The sequence below is a fragment of the Coptis chinensis genome, chromosome 2 (assembly GCF_015680905.1).
Source record: "Coptis chinensis isolate HL-2020 chromosome 2, ASM1568090v1, whole genome shotgun sequence".
Lineage (NCBI taxonomy): Eukaryota > Viridiplantae > Streptophyta > Magnoliopsida > Ranunculales > Ranunculaceae > Coptis > Coptis chinensis.
This window is the reverse complement of record NC_141457.1, coordinates 112,283,789-112,308,281: the sequence shown is the minus strand read 5'-3', so window position 1 is coordinate 112,308,281 and position 24,493 is coordinate 112,283,789. Positions and strand designations below refer to the sequence as shown.

At 34.3% G+C, this 24,493-nt stretch overlaps 2 protein-coding genes across 2 annotated transcripts; both read left to right on the top strand.

The window, feature by feature from the left end:
- The first annotated feature begins 360 nt into the window (after nucleotides 1-360).
- SRFR1 (Tetratricopeptide repeat (TPR)-like superfamily protein) lies at nucleotides 361-15,846 on the top strand. The gene is made up of 23 exons (XM_086592260.1): nucleotides 361-640; nucleotides 721-830; nucleotides 995-1,677; nucleotides 2,030-2,074; nucleotides 2,265-2,366; nucleotides 2,448-2,528; nucleotides 4,224-4,290; nucleotides 5,432-5,532; nucleotides 5,691-5,798; nucleotides 6,254-6,324; nucleotides 6,510-6,566; nucleotides 6,720-6,828; nucleotides 6,957-7,037; nucleotides 7,937-8,023; nucleotides 8,627-8,815; nucleotides 12,135-12,469; nucleotides 12,901-12,987; nucleotides 13,268-13,367; nucleotides 14,058-14,149; nucleotides 14,318-14,356; nucleotides 14,433-14,523; nucleotides 15,029-15,126; nucleotides 15,207-15,846. The coding sequence occupies exons 1-23, from the start codon at nucleotides 516-518 to the stop codon at nucleotides 15,493-15,495; spliced, it is 3,147 nt and encodes a 1,048-aa protein (XP_086448386.1). The 5' UTR covers nucleotides 361-515; the 3' UTR covers nucleotides 15,496-15,846.
- Nucleotides 15,847-22,050: 6,204 nt separating this feature from the next.
- On the top strand, nucleotides 22,051-23,561 carry LOC147520757 (putative F-box/FBD/LRR-repeat protein At5g25850). The gene is made up of 3 exons (XM_086594982.1): nucleotides 22,051-22,990; nucleotides 23,091-23,273; nucleotides 23,359-23,561. The coding sequence occupies exons 1-3, from the start codon at nucleotides 22,124-22,126 to the stop codon at nucleotides 23,434-23,436; spliced, it is 1,128 nt and encodes a 375-aa protein (XP_086451108.1). The 5' UTR covers nucleotides 22,051-22,123; the 3' UTR covers nucleotides 23,437-23,561.
- The last annotated feature ends 932 nt before the right edge of the window (nucleotides 23,562-24,493 follow it).

The window sequence follows — 24,493 nt, the reverse complement described above, 5'->3', positions numbered from 1 at the left end:
GGAAAACTAATCTTGTTGATTCCATCATTCTCTCAAAAATAGAAATTTTTAATCTTATTTTTTACAAAAATAAAATAATTAAAAAATATATATATATATATATACATACGGGCTCGGGTTTTTCAGTTTTTTGATATTCTAATCCGAGTCCAATCTAAAACCGAGTCGGGTTTTGATTTTACAAAACCAAGCCCCAACCACAAATCTACCAACAAAAATCGGGTTTTAGTCGATCTGACTTGGGCTAACCCAACCCACAAAAATGAGATGTAGTTGGTGGGACCCCAATGTGACAATGTCCATCACTTGATCTGTTATCCTCGTTAAGACTTAAGACACACAAGAACCAAAAAAAAGGTCGGATTCTCTCTCACTAAAATAATCACAGCACGCACACCCACGAGGTCACGCCTCCTTTTGTTTTTTTTTCTTCGTTACTTCTTAACCACTTCACTCTCTCCTCATTCTCCTCTTTATGACCAAACCGAGTTGACTCAACCGATCTGGTAACGGAAATGGAGTCAAGCTTTGTATCAGAGAGAATTGAACTTGCCAAGCTTTGTAGCTCTCGTAATTGGTCCAAAGCAATTCGTGTCCTCGATTCTCTTCTCTCTCGTTGTTCCATTACTCAAGACATCTGGTTCGTATTGCCTTATTATTATTTTTATATATATTTTTTTAAATTTCGAATTGATTAATTATATTATTATTTGGTTGCAGTAATCGAGCGTTTTGTTATAGTAAATTAGAGTTACATAAGCATGTGATTAAGGATTGTGACAAGGCAATTCAACTTGACCCGGCTCTTCTTCAAGCCTACATTCTTAAAGGTCTGTTTTTTTCAAACTTTTTCAATCTTTATTAATTACACAAATGTACTTGTTCTGTTTTGATTGTTGATCAAATGTAAATGTAGTCCAGTGATAGAAATTAGTATTCTTGGCAGTGAAATTGAATGTTTGGTTGATAAAATGTACTTTTTTTTGTAGTCCAGGCAGTGCCTTGTCATGTTTGGGAAAGGAGGAGGAAGCTCTTATTGTATGGGAGCAAGGACATGGGTATGCTGTTCGACAATCAACTGATTTGAAACAATTGGTAGAACTGGAGGAGCTACTTGCTCGTGCAAAACAAAATAAACCCATTGTTTCTGAACAACATATTAAAGAGTCCTCAGATCCAATTGTGTCTGTATGTGATTTGGGAACTAAAACACACAGTGTGTCAAATGGGTCTCTTGAAAACGGCAGTAGATCGAGTGGTACTTATCAAGTATCCAGCATTTCTAGTGCGACTTCTGGAGCGATCAGCAAACCAGATGACACATCTGGAGTTATCAGGAAACTAAATGACACATCTGGAGTGATCAGCAAATCAGATGACACATCTGGAGCGATCAGCACACCAAATGACACATCTGGAGTGATCATTAAACCAAATGACACATCTGGAGTGAGCAGCAAACCAAAGGACGTATCTGAATCACACAAGAAGCAAACCACTGCATCTGAAATGGACAAGAAATCAAGTGGTTCATCTGAAATATGCATCAAATCAATTGATGCATCCGCAATTCACATGAAAATAAGCGATGGATCTAAGAGGATTCAGAAGTCTAATGGTATTTCGAAGACCACGTCGATAAGCTTGGATTTTCGATTATCAAGAGGGATAGCGTGGGTAAGTTTTACTTATTTTACTTTCGATATTTTCAATGAATTGTATTTTGCATCCATTCATGGGGAAGTTGTTTATTTTAAAATGAGAAGAATTACTAAAAGTTATGTTACCTGGATACTACAGAGTTATGGCCGGGATATGCCATGAAAATAGCATTTTCACTGAGGAAGTGAAGTGTTCCACCTTGGTATGGCATCCATCTCATGTATCCAGGTAACATAGATGAAAAGTTATGTTCATTTTGATTAATGTTTGGTGTGATGGTTGACTGGCAATTCCGTGACTGTTTGCGGTCTTGGCTGCCTATAAGACGGATGATTTCTATACCAATATGATTTAAACTCTTTTGCAGGTAAATGAAGGGAATTATGCTCAAGCTATTTCTATCTTTGACAAGGTTACATCTTCTACCTTGCTGACTGCGGGTCTCTTGATAATAAGTATCTTCTTCTTGATTCTTTAGTAGTAAACTAGCCCGTAATTCATGTATCATAGTGTGCCTTCGCTACTTCTCTGCGCACTCTTTCTTTCTTGTAAAGAAGGGAGCAACTTTACTCTTTCTGAAATTTGGAATCTTGAATCTTCAGATATTGAAAGACAATCCTACTTATCCAGAGGCATTGATAGGAAGGGGAACCGCTTATGCATTCCAACGAGAACTTAATTCTGCTATTACTGACTTTACGGAGGTTTGTAATCTCTTCATTCACTGTGTGTATAAAAGTGGTTTCTCTTTATTAATGGAGGTGTCTTTATTGCTTATTTATTAGGCTATAAAATCGAATCCATCAGCTGGAGAGGCATGGAAACGGCGAGGGCAGGCTCGGGCAGCTTTAGGAGAATCAGTGGAGGCAAGACTCCTCCATACTACTCTTCGAATTTGTGGTTTAATTAACTACACTGCAATTTTTATATGGTATATAACTATGTAAAGCTATTTCCATCATTTTATATATAACCACAATAATGACACATTTTTTTAAGTTGCTCGTAGATTCTAATACTTGCCAATCTGGCAACAAATCTCACGTTTGACCATTTGCTCTGCTACACCAACTAGGCTCCTTATTTTGTTCAGATAAGATATGTGGCATCTTTGTTTCTCCTTTCCTAAATCAAATTTGTTAACCATAATCATCATCCCAGACAAAGTGGGATCTGTTCATAAAAGTTTATCAAATTCAGCTGCAAGAATACATTTTAAGGCCTTCATCAATAAGAAGTTAACTGGAGTCTCTTTGATCCTTGTAAACTCACGATTTTGTCTTAGTAGAGGAGTCAAAGGGATGATAGTGATGGTGAAGGGGCGCTAGCTTGTTGAACAGAGTTTCTGATCACTATTCACCAGATTTCCATTCTTCAGCCACATTCAAGGTTCTCTATGATATAACTTCCTTTTTCATTTGCATCCATAGGAGTGGTAACTTTGTTACCGAGTTTGCTTGTTGACCGATGGTACTCGCCTTATCTAAACCTTCACTTTGATGAGATAGAGGAGGTGTAAGATCATTAACAATTGCTGTTGTCACCGACTAGCTGGTTGGGAATACATTTTCCATCCTATCCTTTAAGCTTTATTCTATCTGGATTATGGAAGTTATATTATTATAATTTAGAATAACATCAACACCCAAAGGAGCAGCCAAGGCCACTATTGAAAGACCAGACCCAGTGGCCACGTACACAAAAATGAAAAAAAGGCGAAAAATATTACAAAACCAAAAGGAAGAAAGAGCATCCAAGGTCACTCTTGATTCTGTTTGGAACTTATGGCCTAGGAAGCACGGATACGGATACTCGACACGGATACGACACGACACGGATATGCGGACACGACATTTTTCAAAAATATAGGACACGGATACGTCATGGATACGTTTGAATAATATATATATAAATATTATATAATTGAGCATTTTTCACCAAATCACTTCATCTTTCTTCTCTTGCATCTCTTCTTATCTTGGATTTTATTTCACTTGTTTTTTTTTGTTGAAGTTCCAAAAAAAATTTGTGAGATTACTATTCCCGCGTGTCCCCCGCGTATCGGAAATTAAAAAATTAATTATAAAATTGGATACTCCAAATCGCGTATCCGACACGTATTGGACGCGTATCGGGGCGTATCCGTGTCGGATACGTATCAGACACGGATACTTCACCCTACTAGACGTATCCGTGCTTCATAGCTTATGGCTTTATGGGGGTTTGTCATTATTGGTATCTAAATCTGTACAGTTGTTCTTTCTTTGTTTGTTGTCTCTGTGTGGGTTCCTTTATGGTGAAAAATGTTACAATAAGTTTAACTTAAGTGTCACACCCTTATTCCTGTTTTCCCCTCCACACACACACACACATGTATAACATTTCTTTTAGACAACATACCATGGGGTTCACTGATTAGAATCAGTGAAGACCATAGAAATAATGGAAAAAGGCTATTGGGAGGTTTATGTGTGTTTAAAGCCCAGTTTTATGTGTATCAACACGCTGTACTTCACCCTTTCAATTCTATCTATTTTAGATGACATTATCTTTCTTTTCAGGCTATTGAAGATTTGACCAAGGCGTTAGAGTTTGAGCCTAACTCACCAGATGTTTTACATGAAAGGGGTAATTTGGTCACTCTCTTACTGTAGTAATATTTGGTATTTACTGTTTTCCCATTTTTTTGGATTGATCTTCCTCTTTTTCCTGCACGGACATGTACACACAAATGCCGTGCACACAGCACATTTGCTTGTTACATTATCAGGTGAAATTGAAAGCTGACACCACTACGTCATCTGCATAATTTGGTTGTGTCTGATATGGACAGTAATAGGGGTAATAGTTGGTTGTGTTGGTTTTGAGGTAATGTTTCGTGCAACTACCATCAACAACCAAAGGTGAAGATATTAGTACTTCCACAACAAACTTTCTTACTCGCCTGTTGTTTGAAATGGTGGCACGACTCTGCCAATTTGTACCAAAACAGTATATGAAGCTTGATTTTGGGATCACTATTTCTGTTGTTTTCTTACTAAGAAGCGAAAGCACAAATGAACACAATAACCACCATTTCCTTATGTAATACTACTTCGATGTAACAAAAGAAAGGATAGAAAGAATGAGAAACTTAGTGAAACCCGGAAGAAAAGAGAGAAATTAATAAAAGGACAAGGAAAGGGTTATGAAAAGATGTGGGACGAGTTAAAGCAACACCTTTTTCTGGTTTAAAGTTCTTGCACCTCTCTTCCTTTTCCGATAAAAGATTGTTTATTAGGTTTTGGCCCTTCTAACCATATCTTTATTTGCATCCAACCTTTGAGCTGCGTTTCCCAAAAAACACACACATAAAGATGTGCTTAGAAGGGTCGAATCTGGAAAATTGGTTTTGTTGTACTGAAGGCCTCATTAGCATTATGAAAACTAAAACCTAAAAATCCCATTGTTTTATTGGATGCTGTGGTTGTCGTGATCATCGTTGTTGCCAAAGTGCTTTTGGACAGTATTTCAAGCATGTGTGTGCAAATTCCTTGTAGCAAAATTGTGGGTTTGTATTCTTTTACACATTTATATATTCCTTTTTCACACGCATGTTTATACTATATACACACAGACATACACAATGATGCAAACTCATGGAAGCAAAAGACCCTGTGCGTGTGTGCACACGCTTGTGTTTAGATTAATACTGACAAAAAATGCTGCATTTATGTCTTTTCTTGTTTATGCATTTATGCTGCATTGTAAGGAGTTAGAAAATATGCAGGAATAGTTAGTTTCAAGTTCAAGGATTATAATGCAGCCGTGGAAGATCTGTCCTCGTGTTTGATGCATGACAAGGCTAATAAATCTGCATACACATACTTAGTGAGTACCACCAAAACCTTCCATAATGTTTTGGCTTGTCATTGAGGATCTCAGGTCATGTAGATTAAAATATTTAGGTCCTATGTGTAAATTGAATCTACCAGCTTGTTTATGATAAGACGTTCCTTTCTAATTGAACAATTTAATTATCTTTGTAGGGCTTGGCATTATCTTCTGTCGGTGAATATGGAAAAGCTGAAGAGGCCCACATGAAAGCAATAGAATTGGATAAATATTTTGTTGAGGGATGGATCCATCTTGCTCAGGTTTCTCACTGCCAACTATTTTCTTGATATTTTAGTTATAAATCAATTCCGGCAGACCGACCTCCCCACCTGTTTTAGGATGGGTATTAATATTTGAATGTTCAGATGAGAAACTGGATTTCTATTATTTGTATCGTGTGTTATAGCAACCAAGAAGAATGTTCTGGTGGATTGGCTTGATATAATGCATTTAAATTGGTGATACATGCATACAGATCCTCATAATTTGGTTAACTTTCTCTGTTCAAGAGTGAGTTTGAGCTTTTCTGAAAAGAAAACCCACGTTATAATACATTGAATTCTATGTATAAGGTTAATCACTTGATCTGCATTGGATGTTACTCATGAGCACCTTAGATGTTGGAGTTTTAGGCATTTATGTATGAGTTCTCATACACTATCTTATTGCGAGTGTCTTTGACTGAGATGGATTTCATGTCTTTTTGGTGGTACAGTTTTATCAAGATTTGGCGAATCCAGCGAAGGCTTTAGAATGTGTTAAACAAGTCTTACAAATTGATGAAAGGTGCTGTTACCAATACTTCATTTTAGAATAGTCTTGTTTAGATGGATGATGGATCCTTATGCATCCTGATTCCGACTGCCTACATACACTCTTTTCTTTTTCATATAAATTCTTTCCCTCCAAAGGATTACTGATTTACTGATAATGTTTGCCATTACCAAATCATTTGATGGTATATGTTGTAGGCTTGCCAAAGCATATCACTTGCGTGGCTTACTATTCCATGGGATGGGAGAACACAGGTAATCCAGTCTCTTTGTTTTCTTATTCAATTCAACGATCTCTTTTCTTTTTTTCTTTTTTTTAAACTTCATTCCTGTAACTAAAGTCGGTTATGGGTAGTACTATTTTTGCTTGCGCTATGTGTTTTTAGTTGACAAAACTGTTGTTTGCAGGAATGCTATAAAGGATTTATCTCAAGGCTTGAGCATTGAGAGCTCAAACATTGAGTGCCTCTACTTACGTGCTTCCTGCTACCACGCTGTCGCTGAATATAAAGATGCCGTATGTGATAGTTCCTTTTTTCGTTCTTTGATGTCTTATTGTCATTATAATGTGTTGATTTTAATACTTCCAGCTGTCTTTTGCATGGTTACGGCTATCAAGTAATAAGTTGGGTTAAATGTTTCCAGATCAAAGACTACGACGCTGTTTTGGACTTGGAATTGGATTCTATGGACAAATTTATGCTCCAGTGCCTGGCATTTTATCAGGTTCTGTAATCTGGTATTGGATGGTTCAGCTTATAAGTATCAAACTTTTTGATGAGTTGCACAGATTTTTCTGCTTCGTAGACCTTAAGCAGTATAAATATATAATTCATACTGGTGTATCATGTACCTTTTAGTTTAATTCAAATCCAGTAGCGGACCATGTTTCCCAGATTTCAGGGAAGGTTTTCATGATAAAGACGACAGTGAGTACGCTATTAAGTAGTCATCTTAAATTCATGTTTTTTCCAACCAGAAAAGAACTCTGAGGAAGAAGCTGAAGGTGTCTTATTAATGATTGTCAAATGAGGGTAAAAAGCCCAAGTCTCACTGAGTTGATTCTTCTTAAGTCACTGCCGTGTCACATTCTCTGCATGCTGACTTTTATATGAAAAAACATTAACTGGAGTTACCTCCTGTAACAAAACATGCGCCCATTATTTATTTGTGGTCACACACACATACAATCAAAAGGAAGAGATATATGGGTAAACCGACTTTATCCTGTTTTTTTCAAGGCATGACAGTGTAGCTGTCTTCCCTTTTAAACATTCCATTTTGTATCTTAGGCGGATCTTTTTTTATGCTTTTTGACTGGTACACATTAAAATTTAAGAATTCTTCTGGAATAAATAATAGATTTGCACACGAATTACTGCAAACTTATTGGACTTAGATGCAGTCCGTTGATTGGATCATTAAAAGCTCAACTGTGGTGTTGATTTAGATTCTGACATCACTTTTTTGTCTATTTTTTCCCGTTTTTGTTTATTATTGTTATTATTGTTATTATTATTTTATCTTTTTGGCTTTACTTACCCAGAAATATCACAATGCATCTGTTTCAGTTATACCAATTATCCCTCCTAATACTTAAATAATCATGTTCTTCTATTACGCAGAAAGAAGTTGCTTTGTATACTGCTTCAAAGTATGGTAGCGAATTCTGCGGGTTTGATATTGATGGTGATGTCGATTCCCTCTTTAAGGTATTTTGATACTTGTTCTTGGTGACTTTCTGCTCCAACCGAACGACTTCATTTTTGTTTTCCTGTAGAATACCAAAAAATGATAAAACATACTCGGAATATCCTCTGAGTCATAACTTTATGATGTAAATTACTGTAAATAGTAACTCCGTGATTTACTATAAATAGCAACATCACTTTATAATCTTCTGGCTCATCAAGTTTTAAAATTCTGAAATTTGTGTTCAGACTTCTGACCAATCACAGTCATGAACTCGTTTTGAATCTTAAAAATAGCATGTACCGGAACATGAAAGTGGTGATTAAGATGCTATATGATTAAAGTGAAGTGGCCTTCAACAAACAACATGCAAGAAAAAAATCCCTTACTTTTTTTCTTTTGCATTTCCAAAAGTGTTGCAATCGAATCACATCCGAACACTGTATTCAGCATTCAACTGTTTTTTTTCTGTTGTGCTAATTGTTCTCCATTGATGATATGCATTCTAGCGTGACAGTTTAGAATGTGAATTCTAGTTAGTTACTGTCTCTATTTATTTCAGAACTTTTTTGGGAATCGCAAGTCTTTTACCTTTGTGACTTAACCCCCACCCTCACTAACAGGAATACTGGTGCAAGAGACTTCATCCAAAATATGTTTGTGAAAGAGTATTTAGGCAACCGCCACTGCGTAGGATTAAGAAGCAGGAGTTTGTTATTACAAAGCAAAAGGCCGCTCTTCTGCGTGCTGCAGACCTTATTGGCCGAAGGATTCAGTATGATTGTCCAGGCTTCTTACCAAATAAGCGTCAGGTGAATTATTTTCATAATCATAACAACTATGACAGACTGAGCTCGTATTCATTCGTTATTTCTGGCAATGTTTTCATGCTTAAATGAATTTTTCTGTCAATAACCAAGTCTGCCATTTCCCCTCCTTTTTTCCCTTCCTTTAATCTTATATCCATAATGTGTTAATTCTTGTTTGACAAATTTGTGTTAATATTGCATTTGTTCACATGAATTAAATTTCCTTTTGTTAGACTTTATATGTATTTTCCAGAAGGGCTCAATGGTTTCTTCCTGTTATATGTTGAAGTGAAAATGGAGATATAACATAAAGAGATGTAGATGTTATGGAAAAACGAGAAAGAACGTGTTTTAGGAACTTAACTATATTTTGGATCCGGGCATATGCCCAGGCTCTTTTAGATATTTTACTCGCCTAAATACTTTTAATAAAAAAGAAAAATCAGTAAAATTCCTTATAGTTAGATTCCAAAACTAAAATTCCATGCAAGCTATGTTCGTGATAAGCTAATAATTCGATCAGTTCCCTTTTGAATCCGATACTCGTAAAAATATGAGAGAAGCACATAAGATTTGTACATGGGAGTATTTCCATAACATGTCACTGGGCATTTGATCTACTTATTGCATAATAATACCTAGAGCTAGTGCTTATTTGTCATGAAAGTATACATAGAACTATAGAAGTGAATAATGTACATGAGTAATTTGAAAAATACTACCAAGTTCAGCACAATGATCCCCGAGTTCTATGTTACCATGAATTCTGCAAAGATTCACCAAAGATTCTCAAACATCTACATTCGGGTCAAACGATATCTTTTCAATGAACTCCATGGCCTCTTTCAAACATTTTGTACTCCCCAACATGTTCTTTACACTCAGAAAATGCTCCATGGTTGCTCATTGATTCAAATTGCAACATCCCCTCATCAAATAGGACACCATATGCTATAAATATTTGTGCATCGGGTGTTAGTCCAATTTCTTTGAACTAATTAAATAGATTGATGGCATCTTCTCCACCCCCATTTTTTGCGAGACCCAACATTGTTGAGTAACAATATAACGCTTAGCAGCGTATAAAGATTTAATATTTGGAAAATTTATTTTCGGTTTTGCGGGTAAGAAATAAGTTTTACACTGTCATAGTGTGCTTATACAATCAACCTAGCTAGTTAAAAGTTAAGACTCCTTTTGATAATTAACCTCCAAAAGTTTTCAACAATAAGTCTTCTAAAACAGATTGCATAGTTACAAAAAAAAGGTGACAAATATATAGCAATAAAGTAGGAAAATTGACAAATAAAACATTATTTGTACAGGACATAGGTAAAACATTTTCTAGGATTGTTTGTTTGTTCAGCAACCCCCACAACGGTATTTAACGGAAATAAAATTGTCGTCACGAAGGGAAGCGCTCATGAGTGGTAATGCTCCTACTCCTTAAGTCTATAGATGTGTTTCTTTCAGCATGTTGAGTTAGCAATCTACCAAAGACGATCAGTTTCATTAAAGAAGTCTTAATATTATTGACGAGGTTTTGCAATCGAAGAACATAAGTGAAACACTGCCCAGAATGATCAACTCTTTGTTTATCTTGTTCTCCCATTTATATTTAAATAAAAATATATACTAAAAAGTAACAAATATATGACAATAGAAGTAAGGAAATAGACAAATAAAATATTATTTGTACAGGACATAGATAGAACACTTTCTAGGATTGTTTGTTTGTTAAGCAACTCCCATAACAGTATATTTAACGGAAATAAAATTGCCTCCACAAAGGGAAGTGCTCTTGAGTGGTACATGCTCCGACTCTTTAAGTCGATAGGATTTGGAAAATTGTAAAGAAAATCATATTGAAGATTTGAAGACAATGATGCACGGATACGGGCACCGATACAATATGGCGACCTGGGTTCGGGGTACGATACTGTATTTTTGAAAATCTAGGATACGGGTACGGAATTTCCCTATCCGTAGTACGGATAGGGATACGGGAATATACACAAAAAATTTGTAGAAAAAAATAGCATTTTAATATGATTTCAAACATAAGGTGGTGGTGTGACTATTGATTAGCAACAAAGTAAGTCCGAGTTCCTCTTCATCTTTCTCTATTTCTTATGTTCCATCTCTGTTTGTGTTCCCCACCCACCTCTGGATAAGTAACGAGATGTTTCAGCAGTATCCGAAGTGTATCCTACACCAATACCAGTATCATACCCGGTGGACACTGGTGCAATAGAAAAACTGCAGTATCCGTGCATCATAGTCTGAAGATGCATATGAATAGTAGAATGAGTTGTCAAGTACTCTTTTATATTAAGTACTTGGCAAAAGTAAAAAGGGACGACCTGATTTCATCAAATTTTAGGAACGACCTGATTTCATCAAATTTTAGCAAATCATTAGATCTAGCCAACTTCCAAATAAGCCGGTGCTTTATAATAGACACTACAAGTTTTTGATTATTAATAGGAAACTAACTTCTACAAATCACCTATTTTCACCTATTTTTTAGCAATTTTTTTTATTTGGTAAAATATAAAGAAAGTGGAAATACACTCAAACTCTCCAAAAAAAGATTCCATGTGGCATTGTAGGTTATTAGAAAATGTTATCTCTCATATTAGAGTGCCACCTAGGAGAGAGAAATCTCTTTTAGAGGTCTCTACTTTAGTATATAGATAGTAGATGAAAGAACAATCGTCTAGTTCGGCTCTTGATCTTTGTTCAGTTAGATAAGTGAACAAATGTGCCTCCATCCTATATACAAAACTCTTCTAAATTGTAAATAGGAAAGACATGATTAATATTAGGCTGTGTTTGCTGGTATCAGCACCGAATATCACAACTAGAAATCAAATTTTGGATGACACTATCCAACTCTGTCATTTGTTTGGTTCGCACAGAAGGTAAGGTATTCTTGCCGTGATTTCTGGTGTCCTTTTTATTAGGTGAGATACCTCTGTTTCAGAAATTTATTGGCATGTTTTTGGTAACCACTCCTATAAACCCGTTATTTAATCATAAAACCGACAAAGCACTTGATTTGTAAAAAGCAGTTTGCCACATCACATTGTATAGTGATATCCTCTGTGTGTCACCAAAACACTGCTTGAACAATGTTCTTAACACTTCCCTTCTGTATACAGCATTAGTTTCATCTATACCCAGCTTGTTACATTAAGAAACTGAGCTTCCCCAGGGACTCGGGAATTTTTTCCAATGCTTTCAGCTCCTATCTATAATTTTGTGTTTACTGTTTTATCGTCTCACTCTCACAAACTTCTCATGCAAAATCTATTTTCAGCATCGTATGGCAGGATTGGCTGCCATTGAGATTGCTCAAAAGGTCTCAAAAGCTTGGCGATCTCTTCAAGCAGAGTTGAAGCATTCAAGTAAAGGCACGGGAAAAAGTACTAAAAAACCTAGGAGAAAGGAAAAAATTAATTTACTCAGCCAAAACCGAGGTGGTGCAGGTTGTAGTACTAGTAGTATGTCAGATACATCAACTTCATATGGGTTTAGTGAAGATAGAACTTCAGGTCGTTGTCTGCTGTCTTGGCATGATGTTTATGCATTGGCTGTTAAATGGAGACAAATTTCTGAACCATGTGATCCAGTTGTTTGGATTAACAAGCTAAGGTATCTATATTTGGTGAATAGATACATACTTGCTAATTTAAAGTGGTATAGAGTTCTGATAGGGTAGCACCTGGTTATATTTCTTCCGTTGTATTATGCATAGAGATTTTTTTTTTTAATTGACGTGCAACAAACGTTTTGGATCTTCCATATATATATATATACAACATCATTCTAACTTTTCCAAATGGTGTCATATTGTAAGTTTTCAAATACTTTCTAGCTTTCCATTGTTTCGGAGAAACCTTTCTTTAAGAAGGGTTTCCCAACAGATGGATACCCACACATTTTTTTTTTAATTTTCCTAATTTAAGTAAATCATAACAATCTAGTCAACACCATTTTCTCAAACTTGTGTCTTGCAAGATGTTTTCCAGTAATGGCTTACATTGGTTCTGGTGGACTATTATTTTTATGACAATGTCTTGCAGTGAAGAGTTTAATTCCGGATTTGGGTCGCATACGCCACTGGTTCTTGGACAAGCCAAAGTTGTCCGCTACTTTCCTAACTATCAAAGGTAAGATCATTTTGCATTCAACACAGACAAGTTGCTGGAAGCATAGTACAGTAGACCACAAGTTACCTAAAATTTTGCAGAGTATGTACATTTTTCTGGGAGGAAGGCGTATCCAAAGTGCGTAAAATAGGACAACTTCCTGTCAAATTATATCCACCAAATGCTAAACGTATTGTCAAATGATTCCCAGTTTCTTGAGATAGAAATGTCCGACAAAGCAACCCTTATTGGCAATGGCTTGAGCGATAAAATTATTTTTCGTTGTTGTCCGATTTTGCAGGGTATTGAATTTGGCAAAAACGGTCATAGAAGAAACGAAGCATGTTAATAATAGTTCTGATGCTGTTGTATATCTTACTAGAGATGGGAAACTGCATAACGTAAGTTTTTGTGAATTCCGAGAGTTCTTTTTTTGCTAAGGTGCCACCAGTTATATCGTTTTAGCTGAAAAGTTTATGATATTTTGTTCTTCCACATTATATTGCATACTCTGATTGGCTAGGTTAAGGATATACTGACTTAAGAGTCTTTCTCATCAGTTTAGAATCCCATTTCGCATGGGTATAAAGCTTGTTTTGGATGCATGTAAAAGTTTGGAGAGACTTTTTTTCTTTCTTACTCCTTTCCGCTATCAAATATGTAGCTCTGATCTTCATTGGTGTGCCTCGTGAATTCCAATAGTTTTCTTGGATTCTGTTTGTATGAAATTTCAAATTTGTGAATCAATATTTGATTGTATAGGTTATTTCGTTGTACTAGGGTATTCTGTTAGATTCTTCACATTGTTACATCATAAATTCTAGGAGACTAGACTAGATGTGTATTTAATCAAATTTACCTTAGAGATTGTTATGTGGTAGATGTTCCCTTATGTATTTGTGCCTACTGATGTCCTTCCAAGCATGGCTTCTCAATCTTGATGGTAGCATGAAGGCCGTAATGCCAAACTGATTTGAACTTGATCTTGCCTGATGTTTACGTGCATTTTATTTTGCATGATCTAATCACTGTTCATTTCTCACTGTTCAGTGACTGACTTCAGTCCCTATTTTATGATACCCTATCTGCAGATGCTGAAAGCAGATACCTGCTCTGATCTTTATGATGTTATTGGTGAGGACTTCTGGTCAGCTACCTGGTGCAACAGTGCTGCATTTGAAGGGTAAATATCTGTTTGGTACTTAAACGACGAATTATTGCTCTCTTTAGCTAGTGCTGCTCTACCAATTTTAGTTCTTACTACCAACAACTTGAAGAAGAAATTGTGAAGCCTTACGTGTGCAACATTTCTTGGCATTAGTTTGATTTTCAAGATTTTTTTGCATATCAGGAAGCGTCTCGAGGGGACAAGGATCACCCTGCAGAAAATGTACTGTCTGCCTTTAATTCTTTTGAACTTTTAGTTTCATAAGAACATATATATAATACTCGTAGTTTTCTTGCAGGAGTGAACGAGGATTTGACTTCGCAATAAGAACACCTTGTACACCTTCCAGATGGGAGGACTATGATGCAGAGATGACAATGTCATGGGAAGTATGTATACCGTGACTTCGAACCTTTTTCCTTGGTTCTTTTGTACCCTTGTAATAAGCCTTGTTAAAGTTGACTAAATGCAACTCCAAGTTGATTCTGAATTAAAGCAGGATGGAGTTGAATCATGGATTGTTAAACAATATGGTAACTTCATCGATTTGAAAAAGGGATTGTTAGATAGTATGGGTTAATCTATATTGAAACAGGCCCGAGGCATATGCCTTGTGTAATTGTGTTGTGCATCTCGAGTCTAGGGCAGCTTGACGCCTTGACCTAAGGAATGTTCTCGATGCGCCTCATTCGTTCCTACTACCATTATATCGCCTTTGATAGACTTAGATATCGCTCTCTCTAGTATTAAAAATGTACTATAATGTGCTTCCCCTAGGCCCTGTTCAGACAGTTGCCGTCTTTCACCAATAGCAACTTTCATTGTTCTCCTGCCAATGAAACTCAAGATTATGAAAAACCATCCTTGACGATTACTCTTACCTATTGATTGCAGGTTTTGTGCAATGCTTATTGCGGTGAAACATACGGCTCTGCTGATTTGAATATGCTTGAGAACGTGGGAGATGCAATATTAAGAATGACATATTACTGGTAAAATGGGGATGCAATGCAATCAAAAGTTTGTTTTTTGGTAATTAATGTTGATAGTTGTAGGTGTAATGATCTTGCAGGTACAACTTCATGCCATTGTCAAGAGGCTCTGCTGCTGTTGGTTATGTGGTCTTGTTGGGATTGTTTCTTGCAGCCAATATGGAAGTTACAAGTAGCATCCCAAAAGGTTTGCAGGTGGATTGGGAAGCCATGTTGACCTCTGATCCTAATTCCTTCGTGCATTCCATTAAGAGTTGGATGTACCCATCTCTAAAAGTCTCAACGAGATGGAAAGATAATCCAGATGTAGCAACAACACTTGCCACAACAGGATCAGTTATTGCTGCTCTGAGCTCTTACGAAGACTGAGGTTTTTAGATCCCAAAATATATAGATCAGCTGATGCTTTGTCATTGCCCTTGTGAGGAAATTATACCAAAGAAGGTTATGGCAGTGAAATGGAATTAGAACAGCACTATGCTTTTTATTTTTAGTTTTTTTATAGTAGAACAGCTCTATGCTTGGTCTTCTCCGATATAAAAAGAATAAACGGGTGTTAATGGATGGTGTTAAGGGGAGGCCCTTTCAGGCCCTTCTTTTAGGAACCCTGTGTAGGAACAGCAGTATGCCTTTGTTTAGGAACCCTGTATTTTTTTTACAAAGATATACAGTCAAGTTACTGGTTGCAGGAAGAGGAAGGCATAAAAGTAATTTTCTCGACCTCTCTCTCACAACACACAAAGTTGGGTCTTAGTATATTGTAATCTACAATATGTATTTGCTCAGATGAGTTCAAAATGTCTCAAAAAGCCATCTACTTGTTCTCCACGTACTGTATATTTGGAAAAAAAAACCAGTTCGCATTTCCCCAGCAGAGAGCCAAGGTCTGTAATATTGACTTAGGCAATAATGCCTCTCTTTTTAAGGATTTTGAACTTCTAAAATGATGGAGTTTAACATCTAAAATTATGGATTTAGGAACAAAATTCGGCAAACTGATACTCAGGCTTGCCCTAATATTTATATTTATATTATAGCTCTACCCTCTTCAATTGAGGAATTAAGTTTCTAGAAAAAATGTTTATCTTTATCCTTATATATATATATATAATTAAGATAAAATAGGAAACAAATATTTATCTTTATCCTATATATATATATATATATATATATATATATATATATCTTCACAAAGACTCTATTTTTTTTTAAACTCTATTACTAAATATAAAAAAGTATGATATAAATAAAGAAACAATCTCATCTAGAGTTTCACATACTCTCTAATTTTTTTTTAACCCTAGCTAATATGAAAAAACAATCACATTTAGAGTTTCACAAAATCTCCAACTTTTCCTAAACAATATAGGTAATTACGAAAAAAAAATAATAAACAAAAAACTAAATTGCTGAAAACAATAATTTCCACCGAAAACGATTTTCCTAAAACCCTTTCGATTTGATGAGTCATCCACTGTATAATTTAGACATTTATTTATAGTTAAGGATTCAAAAAATCACAATTACGACCACAATAATTACGACATATTCCAATATATATATATATATTAGTTACACCCTCACCAATTTAATTTTTGGAACACTCTCAGGGACTCCAGTTTTTTCTAAACTCTATTACTACTTATAAAAAAGTAGAATATAAATAAGAAAACAATCCCATATAAAGTTTCATAGAGTCTCTAACTTTTCCTAAACACTATAACTAATTACGAAATAACAATTCCATTTAGAGTTTCACAAAAACAATCCCATCTAGAGTTTCATAGAGTCTCCAACTTTTTCCAAAAAATATAGCTAATTACGAAAAACAAAATATGAGGCAAAAAAACTAAATTGCTAAAACAATAGTTTCCATTGAAAACAATTTTCCTAAAACTCTTTCGATTTGATGCGTCATCCACAATGAGATTTAAACATTTATTCATAGTTAAGGATTCCAAAAATCACAATTCTGGTCACAATAATTACGACATATTCCAATTAAATTTATAAATTTTCAACACTATATATATATCACAATTACTATATATATATATATATATATATATATATATATATATATATATATATATATATATAACGAGATTCAGTTAAAGTAGACGTTGGGCTTAAATAAATTATATACGAAACTAAAACAAATTACATGTGAAAAATTAAATTATACAAAAAATAATATCACAAAATATATAATAGAAAATGAAAAAAAATAACGGCAAAACAATAATGACAAATATTTCAAAACATATATAATACTGAATGAAATTAACGTCAAAGAACAATTAATGGGGAACCAAAAACTAGATGCAAATGCATCAAACTAACCTCAAATAATATTTAACGGGAAATCGGAAACTTGATACAAATGCAAGTATTAAATTAATCTTAAAAAGTAATTAATAGAAAACCGGAATATGGATACAACTACATTGAACTAACCTCAAAGAATAATTAATAGGAAATCAAAACTTGGATACAAATACATCAAACTAATATAAAAATAATAATTGTTGGGAAATCGGGAACTGAATGCAAATACATTGAACTAACTTAAAAAAAAATTAATTATAAATTGGAAACATGATGTAAATGCGTGGAACTAATCTTAAAGAATAATTAACAAAAATCAAAAACCGAATGCAACTGCACTGAACTAATCTTAAAAAATAAACTGGATGCAAATGCATTGAACTAACCTTAAGAAATAATTAACGGGAAATTAGAAATTGGATGCAAATTCATTGAACTAACCTCAAACAATAATTAACGGGAAATCGAAAACTAGATGCAAATGCAATCTTATCAAATAATAAACGAGAAATCAGAAATTGTATACAAATGCATTAAACTAATCTCACAGAATAATTAACGGGAAATCAGAAACTGGATGCAAATGCATTGAGCTGACCTCAAAGAACAATTAATAGGGAATTGGAAATTTGATGCAAATGTATTGAACTAACTGCAAAGAATAATTAACGAGAAATTGGAAACTAGATGCAACTGCATTGAACTAACCTAAAAAAAACGGGAATAAAAAATTGGATTCAACTGCATTAAACTAACCTCAAAATATAAATAACGGAAAATCAGAAATTGGATGCAAATGCATTGAACTAACCTCAAAACATAGTTGGATTATATGTTGTGAGAATGTCTTGATAAGTATAGTTTTGCATTTAAAATGGTGTTTATCTTATCTCTTTCCGTATGACTGGTAACTCCTTACTATTCAAGTAGCTTCAATATATATGAACTTCACCTTATTAGGCAACCTCACAAAATTTCAATCAAATTTATATTATTAAACAACAAAATGAAATTGAAGGGTTTTATCAAAGGCGAGTTTTTTTTTAATGGAGAGTGAGGTTTTCACGTTATAAGAAATTTGGACGAGTGATCAATATAATATTAATATATAATAGTTATGCATATTTGTAAATATTTTTTAGAATAATTAATATAATAACACCCGTTCGTAGATAATCTTTGCAGATTCTAAATAGTGAGTCATGCATAATTTAAATAATAATTAATGGGAAATCGGGAATTGGATAATCTTTGATGATCCCACATAGTAAATCAAACATAATTTATTTTTTATGTCATGTTGCAAGGACACTACAGATGGATCAGTAGAAGTTAGTATTACACACTACATTGGATAATTAAAAGAAAATCGAAAATTGGATTCAAATACATAACTGAACTCAAAAAGTAATTAACGGGAAATCGAAAACTTTATGCAAATACAATAAACTAAACTCAAAAAGTAATTAACTAGAAATCAAAAACTTGATGCAATTGCATTAAACTAACATCAGAGAATAACTAACAGAAAATTAGAAATTGGATGCAAATCCTTAAAAAATATTTAACGGAAAATCATAAACGGTATGCAAATACATCAAACAAACCTCAAATAATAATTAATGGGAAACCAGAAACTGTATGCAAATGCATTAAACTAAACTCAAAAAATAATTAACAGAAAATCAAAAATCGAATGCAACTGCATTGAACTAACCTCATAGAATAATTGGTGGGAAATCAGAAACTAAATGCAAATATGCATTAAAATAACCTACAAGAATAGTTAACGGGAAATTAGAAACATGATGTAATTGCATCGAACTAACCTAAAAGCATAAATAATAAAAAACTAGATGCAGATGTATTAAACTAACCTTAAAGAATTATTAACGGAAAATTAGAAACTAGATGCAATTGCAATGAACTAATCTCAAAGACTAATTAACAAAACATTGAAAAAGGGATGAAACTACACTGAACTAACCTAAATGAATAATTAATAGGAAATTATAAATTTGATCTAAATGCATTGAACTAATCTTAAATAATTAACATGAAATCAGAAACTTGATGCAAATGCATTGAATTAACATAAAAAAACAATTAACATAAAATTGGAAATTGGATACAACTGTATTGAACTAACCTCAAAGAATAATTAACGGAAAATCATAAAATGGATGCAACTGCATTAAACTAAAATTAGATATTAACTAACGGAAAATCAGAAATTGGATGCAAATGCATTGAAATAACCTCAAAGAATAGTGAATTGGAAATCGGAAGTCGGATGTAACTGTATTGCACTGACCTCAAAGCATAAATAACTAGAAATTGTAAACTATCGAACTAACCTAAAAAAACAATTAACAGAAAATCAGAAATTGGATGCAGATGTATTGAACAAATCACAAATAGTAATTAACGAAACATCAAAAACTGGATGCAACTGTACTGAATTAACCTTAATGAATAACTAACGGAAAATTATAAAGTGGATGCAATTGCACTGAACTAACCTCAAATAATAATTAACGGGAAATCGGAAACTTGATACAACTGCATTGAACTAACCTCAAAAAATAATTAATTAGAAATTGGAAACTGAATGCAACGTACTACATTCCTCAAAGAATAATTAATAGAAAATCAGAAATTTGATGTAAATGCATTGAACTAATAACCCTAAAACATGTTTGTATTATATGTAAGGGGAATAAATGTCTCGACAAATATAGTTTTGCATTTTAAGTAGTGTTTATCATAATTTTTTTTATTATGATTAAGAATGTCATGCTATTCAAGTAACTTCAATATTATCTTCGTCATATTGGGCATTTTCACAAAACTTCAATCAAACTTCATTATTTAACCTAACAACAAAAAGAAGTCGATGAGTTTTATCAAGGTTAATTTGGTGCTTCCTTTTTATAGAGAGTGGTGCAAGAAATTTGAATGATTGATTAATATAATTTTTATATCTCATAGCTATGCATAGTTGCTAATATTTTTTACAATAATTTAATATAACGGCACCCGTTCGTAGAACGGGTTCGAAAACTAGTGATGAATATATACACAAGCAGGTTTTGTTTATCATATGTTTTATACCATAGTTTATTTTATGCTTCTATAATTTTACGTACAAAGTGAATTATAATCCAATTTTTTGTAGATATGTTCAACTAACTATATAGATCATTTTTATAAAATTTCAACTCATTTGATAATGTTTAACTATATCAAAAGATGATGGCAAAATCGAAAAATTTGAATTGTTTAAAACAAATCAAAGCTGAGAACGATTTTTTAACTAGGTTACAGATTTCTAAATGAGACAGAATTTTGTAGAAATGTTACCAATAGTTAGTAAATTATATTTACAAATTATTAACACATTTCATCATTAGGGCAAGCCTGTGTATCAGTTTGGCGAATTTTGTTTCTGAATCCATTCCTTTGCATGATGTAGTTTTTGTTTATTTTGATTTTGATGAGGGTGGGCCTACTTAACTACTGGAAAGTATGGAAAGTATTGCCAAAAATCAATAAATCTCGACATCAAATTGCAAATACTGCATCTGATAATTATTTTGTTGAAATATCGGCATTTGGCCTTTGAAAAACTGATTGCGGGAAAATATCGGTATCTCTCGAGATTTCAGTGGCCGACATGTAGGGTCGGTCCCCAACAAATCTTTGCGCCGCAAAATTGGTACGTCAAATTCTCAAACAAAGTTGTTCTGACTTTTGAGTTGTAAGTTGTACTTCAGCACGACCCGCACGGCCGCACTTCATACATGTTATTTAGACTGTAAATCTTCGACAAAGGACTCAAACAACGCAACAATAATCAACCCAAAGTTGTGAAGTTCGATCAACATTCTCTTGGATACTGACGCTGTAAGTTTTACTCAAATATTCTTTCTCGTTACTTTAGTTTTTTTCACCTCTGATTATAATGTTATATTTTCTAAGTTTAACATAAACATAAATAGTTGTAAGTTGTAACACATCTTGCATAGTTGTATGCATGCATATGCATGAGTTGATAAGTTGATAGAAGTGACACAAAATAAGGATGTCTAAGCTAGATTTAGTATGTAATCTATCTAATGTCGGTCCTGAGTTTCTGGTGGTCCTAAGCCAACTCTTAAAATGTGATCCTATATGTATAAATTCACATATCAAAAACAAAAATCGATGTATTTTTTGGCTAGCCTTATTATTTGTCATCTCTTCTTTTTAGTTGAATTTCTTTTTGTTTTATGTAACAAATAAGATTTTATGTATCTTTTGACTTCGTAATCTGTGAAATAGCAAGTAAATTTAATAATTTCATTAGCCATATATAAGTTACAATTAAGCCTATAATTATATTGTTCTTATTAGTAAGTGTATATTGCAAAGTGTGTTCGCTTGCTTGTGTGTCTTTGCCTCAGGGCGGCACTGATCGAATCTCTATTATAATATCTGTAAAACACTCTGTGAACTAAGATTCTTCTCACCTCTCTTGCTCCTTTTATGGTTTTTTATTTTGTTTATAACAATGTCCAGTATGGAATGCTTAATTTTACAGGTCTGAACTCTGAACTATCGATCAGTATAACCTTTACTTGACTGCTATTAAAGAGCTCAAGTGTAGAAATCAAATATTCAGTTTATCATGGAAAAGAAGCAAAAGATCTCAGGTACACTGGAAAATTTGAATAGGATCAATAGATTACCGGTACCCGTAATCCATCATGTTCTATCGTTTCTTCCAGTCCAAGAGGTAGTTCAAACCTGTGTTCTATCCAGAGGTTGGAGAAACTTATGGTGTTCTGTCCCCACTTTAGATTTTGATGAGCAATTGAATGGAGGTGATTTTTCTAAGTTTTTCAACAAAGTACTAATTCTACGAGATGGCTCTGATATAGAAAAATTTCGTCTCAACCTTCATCAGAAAAACCTCTACCATAGTAATAGTAAGGTCAACAATTGGATCTTATATGCAATAAGACATAATGTTCAAATTCTTGGTCTTCAAAATACGCACGAGAAATATATACATTTGAATTCTCAGATATTCACTTGCGAATCGTTGACAGAGCTTTATCTCTACCATGCCAGCATACACCTGCCAGAGTCCGTTTGCTTACCTGCTCTCAGCGTTCTGCATCTGCGCTCAGTATATTTCAAGGATGAGTATCTAGACGAGGGTTTATTTTCAGCTTGTCCTTCCTTGGAGAATTTGACTCTAGAAAACTGTGACTTTGAGTGTGATATGTTATCTATAACTGCTTCTGAACTTAAGAATTTGCGCATGAAGGGTCTGTTTCCTTCTTCAATAGTGATTTCTGCCCCTAATCTAGTTTCTCTCGAACTCATAATAAATAATGAGTTACCACTAAACCTTATGTTCAATGGAGATCTAAAGGCACTCTCTCATGCAAACGTTGACGTTAAACTTGATTCTTTTGATTTAACTACCGAACTAATCAGTATAATTAAGCATGCGCGGTATCTGACATTCTCTGCTTGCTTCCTTCAGGTAGATGCTTCTAAAACTTCTCTTTGTTTCCATTTGACAAATTGAAATATGATATCTTAAATTTTTAATTAGTTTCTTATCTGTTGTAACCTTTTCATAGTCAATTATTTCTGCGGAACTGCACAAACATGTGCCTATACTAAGTTGCATCATCCAGACTCCATTTTTTAACCTCAAGTGGCTGAAGATTGGAACAACGTTCCGCAATGATGAAACTATAGTGATCAACAATATACTCAGGCACTCTCCTGAAATTGAATCTGTCTTCTTTGTGAACGATGTGGTAAGCACTTATTAGTAACTCATGAATACTAGATAAACTCGATTATATTCTGTTCATGTTTTAACTATTTTGGCATTCATTTTAGGAGAATAATGGTGAAGATGTTGATGAAGATGAAGATGAGGACGACAACGACAACGATGGTGATGATGATGACGATTGAGGATGAGGATGATGACGATAACGACAATGATGATGGTGCTGGTTATAATGTAAATAAAAGAAAGTTAGTAGAGGAGGCGTGGTCCCTGTGCAAGCTGTTACACCTCAAGTTAGTTGAAATGCAAGGGTTTCAAGGATCTCAGATTGAAGTTAAGGTGGTTAAATTTTTTCTGGAGAACGCAATAGTTTTGGAGAGAATGATTATCACGGTGTCAAAGTCAGATCAGTGGATATCCATAGATAAGCAAGGAATGATGAGAATTGGCAGAGAACTGTTGAAACATCCCCGAGCCTCGTCAAGTGTTGGAATTTTGTTTCTGCATGACCTATAATGCTTGATCTAGAGTCTTGATACTTTGTTTTAAGGTCTGTCAAAGTTGTGAGAACAGGTCACGTCAAGTGAGTATATGGATAGGATTCAAGATACTTTTTAAAAATGATATAAAAAGTTTGTGTGTTAGTTGTTTACTGGGAATCGAATGGTTGGAGGAAACGCAATGATTTTGCAGTTGTGGACGCCTCAAGAGCATGGTCAGGATTATTGTGGTCTACTAGTCTATGTACCGCTGAGAAACTGGTGCATTTTATGTTATAAAAGTAAGAGCATATGTTTAGAAATTTTCACTCAAGCCTTACAAATAGTGATTGTGAGGGACTAATATACACAACCAATATATATTATACACGTGTCCAGTATAAACAAAAATATCTTACCGACCTCATGTCCTCGTCCTCCAAGCTCGCTTCATTAGCAATCTGTTTGTAGATGGTTCACTTCAGATGGTGCAAACAAGTAATCATCAAATCTAAGATGTTTGCCCTACCAACTTTCGATGTCTTTAGTATAATGATCTCACGCTATATTTATCTCATGACATCATCCATCTTCTAGATGCAATCATTCTCTAAGACTTATGTACACAAGCCATTACCGTAAAATCAAAATCATCAGAACCACTTCCCATCATTACAAAATTCCTACCAACACCAGCCCTACACGCATCCCTTATCTCCACCACACATCTGTACTCGTCATTACACGTGTCGCGCAGATCCAC